At 38.1% G+C, this 12638-nt stretch overlaps 2 protein-coding genes across 2 annotated transcripts; one reads left to right on the forward strand and one right to left on the reverse strand.

Annotated features, from left to right (window-relative positions):
* The first annotated feature begins 1776 nt into the window (after positions 1–1776).
* On the forward strand, positions 1777–4398 carry LOC137948353 (phospholipase A1-Igamma1, chloroplastic-like). Its single transcript, XM_068794421.1, has 2 exons — positions 1777–3114; positions 3914–4398. The coding sequence occupies exons 1-2, from the start codon at positions 1820–1822 to the stop codon at positions 4167–4169; spliced, it is 1551 nt and encodes a 516-aa protein (XP_068650522.1). The 5' UTR covers positions 1777–1819; the 3' UTR covers positions 4170–4398.
* Positions 4399–6760: 2362 nt separating this feature from the next.
* On the reverse strand, positions 6761–7213 carry LOC137948495 (uncharacterized protein At2g29880-like). The gene has a single exon (XM_068794581.1). It carries the CDS (start codon positions 7211–7213, stop codon positions 6761–6763), a length of 453 nt encoding a protein of 150 aa, XP_068650682.1.
* Between the last annotated feature and the right edge of the window lie 5425 nt (positions 7214–12638).

Raw genomic sequence — 12638 nt, forward strand, 5'->3', positions numbered from 1 at the left:
GCCAACTCGAACCGAGGCCAACTAAAAAAATAAAAAAAATAAAAAATAAAATAAGCTCCAGTTTTGGGCATCTAGAGGGTGGACATAGCTATCGCGGATGCTACTTGGGCATAGGTAGAGACGTTGGCATACAGGCCCTACTTTCGAGTTTGAGGACAAGTTGTATTGATCTGCTCTGTAAATTCAATTGGAGTTTGATTAGCTGCTTGGATTGATTTTCTCTATTTGTTTGCCGTAATCTCTGGTTTTTCGGCGTCGTGGGAAGAAGTCACTATTGGAAATTTTGATTTTCCTAAGTTAGGAAAAAATTAATGTGGCGCCGGATCAACACCTGACGCAACTCAACACTACATCAATTTTATTACTATATTAAACTTCATATTTAAGTCTCTGGTAAATAAAATATAATTAAAGTATGTATTTATTAATTAATTACTTTTAATTTTGTGAAAATATATTATTAATTAATGCATGTAAAAAATCTATCCTATGTTATTAATATAATATTTTTTTATTTATTAATTTTATTTATTTTTTATTTACTTTATTGTATTAGTGATTTAATAGTAGTAATTAAAATATTATTAACTCAAACACTTGGTTTAATTAATTTATTTTTATAATTAAAAAAATTAACGATTTTAACGTTAGTGGCAGAATGCGACTTGTTTCTAACTTGCTTCAAAATTTCCTCCATTCTGCTTTCACCGTCTTCACTGAACAGCTTTCGGCCAAAAATAGCTGACTTGGACCATCTTACCTCCAGAGCGTGACAATCGTTTTGACACAATTATAATAGTGACATTTACCCAAAAACCGAATTTGAAAAACATATTTACCGATATATTAAATTCCAAAAAATATTTCCCTAATACCGGTTTTTCAAAGTCAACTTGCCACGTCACCAATACCTAAAATTCCTTCTTTCCCCTCCCCCCCCCCCCCGTCGCCGGAAAATAGAAATCGAGCCGGAAGGAGAAAAGTTGGAGGAGCTCTGATCGCCGGTCGTGGTGGGGATGGGCAGGAAGGGGAAAGACGAAAGAGAAAAAGGAAAAGAGGAGCTGGAAATCTAACGCCCCAACGGAATTTCAACTGGAGGCGATGCTTTAACGGCGGCACGCTTCGCGCGTTCACCTCCACGCCGGAAAAGAGGCCGTCAATTCTTCGGCTGGTTTGAACATCGGGAGCGAACCATTTCGTCTTCTCCGCTGATCGAAAGTATGTTGTATTATTCATGAAAAAAATCTGTATTATTTAGAAAAAAATATTAAAAAGTTAGGCACTGATTAACCCTTGGACACAAGCTTTGACGCATCTTCGCGAATCCAACTCGTTCCTGGAAAAACTAATAAAGAGTCTCTGCATTCACACAGTACTGAATAGTAGCAACGGGGAACACGTGGGAATGATCGGAATGGTTTATTCTTATGGTGAAAATCCAACTAGTTAATGAATGCCTCTTTAACATTTAATTTTCCAATGAAAATGCTACAAAAAATACATCCGATCTCCCTTTCAAGACGACGCTGCCATTATTATTAAAGATGAACTACTTTCCTGTCAGCGTCGGGTAGAGCCTGCTTCACACGACTATTCTGCTGAGTATCTTTTCTGGAAATTTCGCCACAGTAATGTTTTTTTACTATCAGAGTCCTTATCTCTTCTCAAATGGATCATTATCTTGGTGAACTATTTTGATTTTTTTATCTTGGGAATCATACTGCCACGCTATTTACTGTCATTAATGAGTTTATATATATACCCATCAAGTGGGCAAACCTACTTACCTTGGTCTCCTCCTTCTAAAACTCCAACCTCCATGGCCGTCTCTGTGAAGAACGCGGTTCCCCCATTTCAAGAATCCATCGCCGGAAAATTTCGGTCTCAGGGTAAGTCCGTGCTGTTGAATTTCAGTGGTCGATCATGTGATCTAAAGCTCGAGAGGTCTCGGACAAGGAGATCCTTGACGGTGGTTAGAGCATCACCAAAGACGGATGAAACGTTTATGTCCACCATCAGAGAGTTGGAGGGGGAGAGAGACGAAGCAGGAGCTGCAACAGGAGAGAAAGAAACAGGAAGAAGTTTGGCTGACTCGTGGCAAGAGATGCACGGTCGAGATGATTGGGTCGGACTGCTCGACCCAATAGACCCACTTTTACGCAGCGAGCTGATCAAGTACGGGGAGATGGCTCAAGCGTGCTACGACGCCTTCGACTTCGATCCTTTCTCCAAGTACTGTGGCAGCAGCAAATACCACTGTCGCAAATTCTTCGAGGATCTTGGCATGGGTGAGGTGGGCTACGAGGTGACTCGGTTCCTCTACGCCACCTCCAACATCAACCTCCCCAATTTCTTCAAGAAGTCCGGGCGAGCCAATGTGTGGAGCCCGAATGCCAATTGGATGGGCTACGTCGCCATCTCCTCCGATGATACCTCGAAACGTATCGGCCGCCGGGACATCATTGTGGCGTGGCGAGGCACCGTGACGCGGTTGGAGTGGGTGGCTGACCTGATGGATTTCTTGGTGCCGGTCTCCTCGGAGGGTATACCTTGCCCATATCCTAATGTGAAAGTCGAGTCGGGGTTCATCAATCTGTACACTGATAAGGTGGAGGAATGCAGATTTTGCAAGTACTCGGCAAGGGAGCAGATCTTGACTGAAGTGAGGAGATTAGTGCATCACTACAAAGATGAGGAGATAAGCATCACCTTCACTGGCCACAGCTTGGGGAGTGCATTAGCCTTATTGAGTGCCTATGACATAGCTGAAACAGGTCTAAACGTGACGGAAGACGGGCGGCCAATACCGATCTGCGTTTTCTCCTTCTCTGGTCCAAGGGTGGGGAATGGCCGATTCAAGGAAAGGATAGAGGGGCTGGGGGTGAAGGTGTTGAGGGTGGTCAATGTTCATGATACTGTGCCAAAGGTGCCTGGGATATTTGTGAATGAAACGGTGCCTATGATTGTCAGAAAGTTTGCGGAGCATCTGCCATGGAGTTACTCCCATGTGGGAGTGGAGCTTGCACTGGATCACACGAACTCACCCTTCTTGAAGGATACAAACGATCCATCTTGTTTCCACAATTTGGAAGTTCACTTGCATTTGCTTGATGGGTAAGTCTTCTTTTCTCCAAAACTCTTACTGTTATGCAGGATTTTACATGGGATTGCTGTATCTTGCTTTTGTTTTATTCCTTAATCTCATCTGCACAAGCTTAGGTTTGAAGTGTTATCTAACTGATTGAAAGTTCAGATAGTCTGTGCTTAGGTTTGCTGAATCTTTAGGTGAAGATACAAGCCATATATAAGATAAAACTTTGATTCAGAGACCAGAAGGTGTGAGGGTGAGAAGCATAAGCCTCATTGATGAAAATAATCAAATTACCTGGTAGATTTCTGAATCTAACCCTCATACCATTCCCCAATTACAAACTGTCTCTGCCTTCCATTGTTTCTCCATATAGATTCTCCATATAGAGTAACAGCTCTCATATAGAGTACCATTGTTTAAGTATTCTTTTCTCCCTTTCTGTATAATAGTTTCCATCATGGTCAAGGGGCCATCTTCTTGAATCTTCCCTGGAGTCCTGTTACTTCTATTTATAAAGAAAGCTAAAATAATTGCATGTGATGAATCACATTGACCCTTACCGAGGATTATATTATAATATGGAGAACATGTTCGGAAACAGTTGTCCTCTCCATCTTCAGTATTTTATTTTATACTTTATTCTATGTCATCTCACACCAGCTTGAGACAAGTTTACAAGGACTACCAACTCTCCTTGGCTTCAGAAATCCTCTGACAAAGTAGAATATCGATTAATGCGATTCTGTTCAAATGCAAAAAAATAAGAAGAGGGTTGAGTTGCAGCCTTACTTAGCTTCTGACGCATTCGGAAATGGAAAACAGGTACCATGGGAAGGGCCGAAGGTTCTTCTTGTCAAGTGGGAGAGACCCAGCATTGGTGAACAAAGCTTGCGACTTCCTGAAAGATCACCACCTTGTGCCACCACACTGGAGGCAGGATGAGAACAAGGGGATGGTGAGGAACTATGACGGGAGGTGGATACAGCCGGAGCGGCCGAGGCTCGACGACCACCCGCCAGACATCAACCACCACCTGGAGCAGATCATTCTCAAGTCCTCCAAGTTCAAGCTAAAATAAAAGTTTGGGGGGATTGATTGTCTTTGTCTCTCCGTTGTTAGTATTTAGTTAAACAGAGATAGAGATTGGTGGAGTTCTACCCATAATATTGTATAAAATGTAAATTGTGTCCAGAAAGAAAGGATTGAGTTACTTTTAGAGCTGATAAATAAGTGTCCAAGTGTTTTTAATTCTTTGGTTTGATGAAATGTCGCAGTTGTCAAGCTCTCAACAATAATTAACAGCTATATCTTAATGAGTGTTGTCCTTAAGATAATTTTGTTTTTAATAAGATGTCCTATTATGGTTACAAAGCAACGACTTCTGGTTAACAGGAGACTACAGGTAGAGGTGGAGCAGCTGCGGTTGATGAGGATGGCAGAACTGACGTCGTCCTTCTCCCTAACGGAAGTGTCACTGAAGCCATGAACGAATAGCAAAGAGGGAGTAAATTGAATATGACCTCCATGGCCAAGTCTTGCAGTATGTCTGCAAAAATTCCAGATGCCTGTGTTGTTATCACATACGGAGAGGACGACCGACTACTTGTGGATTTGACGATGGGGCAACATCATTTATTGTGTAGTTGAGGGGGGTTAGTCCACGATGAAGTGGAAAATTGAATTGAAATAAAATGAATTTATTTAATTTTAACTCATGTTTGGGTGTTAGTCAAGGCCAGTTGAAGTGGTTGGAAAACAGATTCCAGTGTTAGTGCTTGGAAAATAGATTCCAGTGTCCTTTTCTAGATAAAAAAGAGAATGAGTAATTTTTTATGATTATAGTTTATTATAAATTAAAATAATAATTACGTGTGACTACAATAAATTATATAAAATTAATAATTTTTTTTTAAAATAACATAAGGGAATATAATAAATAAACCTAATGGTATAATTAATTATAACAATTGGATAATTAAATCAATTAATGATTATAGTTTATTATAAATTAAAACAATAATTATGTGTGACATGAATAAATTATATAAAATTAATAAAAAATTAAAAAATAACATAAGGGAATATAATAAATAAACTTAATGGTTTAATTAATTATAGCAATTGGATAATTAATCAATTAATGATTACAATTCATTATAAATTAATATACTAATTACGTGTGACTAGAATAAATTATATAAAATTAATAAAAATTTAAAAATAACATAAGGGAATATAATAAATAAACCAAATGGTTTAATTAATTATAGAAATTGGATAATTAACCAATTAATGATTACGATTCATTATAAATTAATATACTAATTACGTGTGACTAGAATAAATTATATAAAATTAATAAAAATTTAAAATAACATAAGGGAATATAATAAATAACCTAATGGCTTAATTAATTATATAAATTGGATAATTAACCAATTAATGATTAAAATTCATTATAAATTAATATACTAATTACGTGTGACTAGAATAAATTATATAAAATTAATAAAAATTAAAAATAACATAAGGGAATATAATAAATAAACCTAATTGTTTAATTAATTATAGCAATTGCATGATTAAACCAATTAATGATTACAATTTATTATAAATTAATATACTAATTACGTGTGACTAGAATAAATTATATAAAATTAATAAAAATTAAAAAATAACATATGGGAATATAATAAATAAACCTAATTGTTTAATTAATTATAGAAATTGCATAATTAAACCAATTAATGATTACAATTTATTTTAAATTAATATACTAATGATGTGTGACTAGAATAAATTATTTAAAGTACATAAAATAGTTAAAAATAACATAAATGAATATAATTAATAAATAAATTATTTTGTAATAACATAATATATAGTATAAAAATACTTAATAAATTAAAATACTTAATAAATAAAATTAAAACACGTGACAAAAAGGTATAAAATGACAACAACGAATATAATTAGAGTAAATTATTTTTAACAACGAGTTTGTGCGTTTAACATCATCAACTTACTAGTTTAGTAGAAACGAATGACAACATACATGTTCAAATGCAATAAAGTACAACCACTAATAATCACTCCACATGCTAGTTGCTATGGCATCTCGAAATTGTGCAGCTAGTGGATTATAATGCATGACGCTTCCGCATTGTTGTTGATAGGTTGCCTTCATCCCCAAGATCATCGCTATCTTCATCCAAATTTTCACCTGGTAATCAGACCACCAATCCCATGAGGACGTAATGTACGTTTATACCTATGGTTGAGATAGTATCTTCCCATCATGTATATAAGACATGTCAATAAAATCATTCTTGTATTCCTATTTTTGTCTTCCATGGAAACCTGCAAATACAAGCACCACAACCACAATGACGACTACAACAATAATTATTGTTTCTTCCTAAATGTCATAAATACAAAAATATACCCTTATCTTCAATCATAACCTATTTTCAATCACACCTATATCTAATCACACACCCACAATATTCTTTCACACAATAAGAACACAATAATCATGAAAACCCAAATCTTAACCATAATAACATTCATAATCTATCAATGATATGTCTTATAAAGTCATAATTAAAAAAATATAATTAAACTTCAAAACAATCGTCCCAACATACATAGTCTACTTAAAACTATTGACTACATTTCACCAACACAGTATTTAATCCAATTAAGTCGCTCTTCCACTGACAGCTTCGTAAACATGTCCTTCTTCATTGGTGTATCTAACAATAGAGGAGCGCGAAACTTTATCTCTACTGACAGGTCCGATATTTCAGTGAGGGCTTCATACCAATTCTCTTCGGTGGTTTCATCATCTTTAGGTCGTAAAGATTGCAATAGGGTGGCAATTCTTGTCATTGTATCAACGAACATAATACTATCATCGGTGGCCATTTGCGGTCTCTTTCTACGATGACTTGAAGTTGACGGGTTAGTACTTGGAGACTGATCAGGTGCCGACTCATTTTCTGTAAAGAATGGCGAAGGAGTATATCTACCTAAATCGACATCCTCGAGCATGTCCAAGCGTGAATCCTCATGTTGGACATCATTGCACATGTCTTTGTCATTTTGACTTGCTCTCCCCATGGCTATTGAGTTTCCCACTACCAAAAGCCAATTTGTCATAAAGAGGGCAACCTTGTTATTTATACTTTTCAGGTTCTTTATGCTCCTACAAGGATAAAACATCATTTAGACGACTTGGAATAGAGTTCTAGTAATGCGGAAAACATACAAAATATTTTACCGTCAATCATAATTTACTGACCTTGATATAGTCTTGCCAAATACACTTCATACTTCCAAACCTGGTTGGGCATCCTGTTCCCCATATTGACTTGCTCAACTAAGAGATCGAGCATTTTGTTGTCATCATCGAAGGTCCAAATGTAATATGATCGAGGGGTTTGTGGTCTTCTTTCAGCCATTTATAATCTAAATCCGAGATGGTCATCATGGAAATTTTTTTTATCGGACAACCATTACCCGTCGTAGTAACTAGGGACACACAGAAACACAACCAATAAATAATAAAATACCATGTGGTGGACATTTATAACTCCAAAATCTCCTCACCACATGACAAATACATTCCATATCACTTCAAACATATTCAACAACATTCTAAAACATTTCAAAATCAATCTAACTAATTTCATTGTAGATTACTAGAACAATGCAAATACTAACTCATCGAATCCAAATTCACCTAACACCCCTGGTAGAGCTCCATATGGCTTCGCAGTCACTAAACCCTAAACTCGGACTAAACCCCCTAAACCCTAAACCCTAACCGAGAACCCTAAACACTAAACCCTAAACAAATTAAAATAAAACCTAAACCCTAAACCCTAAACCTTAAAACCCCTTAAAGCCCCAAACCATAAAACACCTTAAAACCTCTACAAGCCCCAAACACTAAACCCTAAGCACTTAAAACACTATCACCCCAAAAACCGAGAACCCTATTTAAAAAAAAACAAACATAAAACCTAATTCTAGACCTCAAGACTATACCTTAAAACCCTAAAAGTCCCAAACCCCAACTCTAATCCCGAAATTAAACCCTATCAACACGAATTTGAACCCTAAATCCCATAAACCCTAACCCTAAATCCCACAATTAGGCCACAATCAAGATAAATTACTCACAAAAATTAAAATTAACTCAAATACAACACTAAATTAGTTGAAAAAAAAATTAGGGTTTCGGCTTACCTTCTGAAATTTGGGGGAAACCACCGCCGAATGGGGAAATGTAAGCCAAATGGAAGAAATCGACGCCTAACTGTCGAAAATCGAAGAAGATTGAAGGAAATCGAAACCGGAATAGGTTAAATCAAAGGAAATCGGGGGAGGAGGAAAGAGAAGAGCAAGAACGAGAAGGGAGAGGGAGGACGAGAGTGAGGACGAGAGTGAGAAGAGATGGAGGCCTAGAGGGAGACAAGAGAGGGAGACAAGAGAGGGAGAAGGAAGAGAAAGAGACGAGAGAGGGAGATGGGGCGAAAACGAGAGATGACACGAGAAATTAGAGGGAGAAGAGAAAGCAGAGGGAGCAGAGAACGAAAATGAGAGAAGAAGGTTAGGCGAAAAAATTCGTTGGGAGACGTAGGCCGAGCGAGATGAGAGGAGAAGAGGAAATGAGAGGGATTTTTCGTTTTTGGGGGGGGGGGGGGGGGGGGGAGAAGCGACGCCGTCGCTCGTGGTAAGTGAATGATTCGAAAAAAAGGGCAAATCAATTTTTCGTCGTTTTTGCCTGAGGAGATTAAACGTGTTATCTCGCTTCAATTCGAATCATTCTACACTAACGCCTTATTTGTGATGACCTAGGTAATGCAGGGGGAATTCATTCCATTTCATTGTGGACTAACCCCCCCTTATCGAAATAGCAAATGGCTACTTTACCCAAAATAGTCGGAATGGAACTCGACAAAGGGTTTGATATGTGGGAACTTGTTAGAAGATGGGCTCAAACCGACAAATCCAAGGAGAGGCTCATACTTCGAAGAGAGGTGGCATGATGATAAATAAAAAGTCGTTTCATAAAGATGGTATAAGGATGTAATTAGTCAAGAATAACATGTCTACTTATATCCTTTCTTATGTTGGCTTGGGTAGAACATTGAAGCTTTCTCCCCTTCTCTTAATTCATCCAAACTCTCTCTTAGCCTTCTCTTCCCTTCTTCTCATCTCTTCTTCTTTTATTGTCCTCTCCCTCTCTTACTTTGCTCGAGGTTCTAATCAAGGGATCCAAAATTCAACAAAACTGTTATGAGAATCGCCTCAAGACTTATCAATCTTCTCCTGTACATAATAGATAGATTTCCTTGTACATAATAGATAGATTGTAATCTCTATAATTCCGTAATCACCTCCTAACTTTAGGATCTTACTATGTATAGATGATTACGATCATGTTCAATGGCTATTTATGCCCGACGATGAGAAGAACAAAACATGCATTTAATACCTTATGTTTGACTTAGTATTAGAGTGTTTGTGGAAGGCAGATACGATTCTCCGATCAACGATGAACAAAGTCTTCAATCAGTGCATTTCGCTGTAGTGAAATCGAAGAGAGCTTCTGATTGAGACACGCAAAATTGAAATAGTCTCACGATGGCGCCAAAGAGCTTCAACTATCATTCGATGAATTTCCACCGTCGTCAATGTTGGATTGATCGTCATTTTTCGAAGAAGACGAGTTCTGCCGTAACTAGGGGTGGCATCGAGCCGAGCTTGATTTAAATATTTTGAATTCGAGCTTAAGCAGAGCTGAGCCTAACCTCAAGCCTAATATTGTAATCAAGCTCAAGCCCAATAATTTTAATCGAGTTCGAGCTCAAGCCCAATAATTTTAACCAAGTTTGAGCTCGAGCTCCAACCTACATTTAAAACTTTGTATAAAATACAAGTCAAATAAATTGTATATAAAATTATGCATACATTTTACATAAAATTGGGCATAACCTCTACTTAAAATTGGACATAAACCTCTGTATATTAACCCTGCATAAAATTATCTATACACTATGCATAAAATTATTCATAAAAGTTGCATAATTATGTATAAACTTTATTCAATAATCAAACACAAAAACATTCATTTGAAAAGTTACACTAGTTTTGTCCATTTGTACTCGATCAGATCGTTCTGATTCAAGGACTGGAAAACCAGATCATGGAGATAGAGAAAAATTTTAAGAAAAATGGTTTTGGATGACTTAATCGTATGCCCATTTTCGTTTTTTCTTCAGAGCATGGATTCATACAGCAACAATTCTGAAATGCTACCAATCTATTCTTTTGAAAAACTTGAGTGGAGTTAGCATTAAGAGAGTACCTCAAACAATTTGAGTCTCTTCAAGAGCCATGAGGAAGAGACAGTCGGAGTTCAAGAAACAATTGTTTTTTTCACGTGCTTGTGATCTCGCAGGTGCTAAATCGCACGATGTCTTCATGCCCACAGGGGGGGAGGAATTATTTCTCCCCTAACTTTGGTCTCTGGTTTTTCGTCGAGATAACGCGGGGGGTAGGGAGTCTAGCGGTGCCGACAAGGAGCTATCGTCGGGGTTGACGGGTATGATGGAGGCAGCGATGACCGAGACGACGCGGGGGTAAGGGAGTTTGCGACGAAGGCAGTCAACGAGCAGGTGTTGACGATGAAGGTGACCACAACAAAGGACGGGAGGGGCTCGATAGTGATAAGGATCGACGATGACATACGAGAGGAGGAAGAAATCAGAGGAAAAAATCGAAGTCAAACTTGAAGACGACTCCTAGTCCCGGTCCCGATCCCTCGTTAAGTTAACGAGTCAGCTCGCGAGCTTTCAAACTGAACCATGGTTCGGTTGAGCTCGGCTCATTAACTCAAACGGTCCTTATTTGGATCTCGAATTCGGTTCGAGATCCAGATAAATTGAATAGAACCAAGCCGAGCTTGAACCACTTGCGAACCGGATTGGTTTGATGCCACCCCTAGCCGTAACCCTTGAAACAGGCTCTGCACGAGCCTTTGACGATTTGACTTCCGGGGAGTAAAGAGAAGTCACTGCGAGGCTCATTGTTGGTGAGAGAAAAAAAAAATTCAGACGAGAAGCAAGAGGCGCGGGGAAGAAGAAGGTAAATTTTTTTTTTTTTACTTAGGTCGGCTGATTTTTCAGCCGATTGACCCAAATCGGGTCTGTTCTCGCCGAGTGACCCAAACTGGGTTTGGCCTGTTCCGTCGAGTCAAGTTCTCTGTCTAGTGACCCAAAATGGGTCTGGTCTGATCCACTGGGTCAACCCAACAGTAGGAAGAGGTTTGTTCTGCAGTGACCCAAACCAGGTATGGTTTGTTCCATCGGGTCAACCTAGCAGCATGAAGAGGTCTGTTTTGTAGTGTTTATTTTATTCTGATCACCGTTGATCTGTTCTTCTTGCATCATGTTAAGGGAATCAACACTGATTATTCATGTTCAATCCAAAAACTCTGGTTTTATAACCAACATCATTCTTACAGAAGTTAACTACGATGTATGGTCCCAAATCATGAAGATGCAAATTGCAGGACGTGAGAAGCTTGAATGTATTATGGGAAAAACACCACTCCCACAAGATAATGATGCTTCCTATGCGAAGTGGTATGCTAAAAATCAAAAGGTCAAAGGGTGGTTGCTAACTTCTATGTCACTAGACATCATGAAATGCTACATTCTACTATGCACTACACGTGAAATCTGGAATGCTCTGGCCAAAGCTTTCTACGATGGATCAGATGAATCACAACTCTTCTAATTGAATCAGAGAGCTTTCTCTACCAAATAGATTGGTCGGCCTTTATCAACGTATTAGGATGATCTTGTAGAAAATTTCCAAGAACTTGATCATCGTAACAGGATTGTGATGAAAGATCCTGATGATGTTATTGCCTATAGAAAATCCGTTGAAAGATTGCGTGTACACGTCTTCTTGAATGGATTGGATGCAAAATTCTAATAAGTCCGAGGTGAGATTCTTCAAAAGGACCTGATATTGGATCTTGAAGAAGCCTATGCTTACGTACGTCGTGACTCAATTCACAGAACCACTCTAAATGGTGAAGCTGATCATGTTGAGTCATCTGCAATGGTGACACGTCGAGCTAAATCTAAAACAACTTGATCAATTGGTCCTACCATTGATCAAAATTGTCCACTCATTGTGGTGAAATGGGGCATATGAAGTCATGATGCTATGAACTGATTAGGTATCCAGAATAGTGGGATCCTACCAAAGCACATCGCAAACAAAACCCTAAACCAAATAACCAGGCTTCAGTTGCAGTAGCAGAACTTTCCATGTCCAACATGCCTGAGGATACCTCAACCTTAATTGCTACATCTAGTAAGATTCTTCACACTTCTGCTCCTAGTAGTAATAGTGAACGGATAATTAATTTTGGGGTTACTGACCACATGACCTTTGATAATCATCATATTCCATCTATGAGACCATTTGAATAGCATATTATACCACAATAAATGGTACTCCC

This window comes from Aristolochia californica, unplaced genomic scaffold, assembly GCF_029961685.1.
Source record: "Aristolochia californica isolate CCGP_79_NKW_82.1479 unplaced genomic scaffold, dmAriCali1.0.hap1 SCAF_13, whole genome shotgun sequence".
NCBI lineage: Eukaryota > Viridiplantae > Streptophyta > Magnoliopsida > Piperales > Aristolochiaceae > Aristolochia > Aristolochia californica.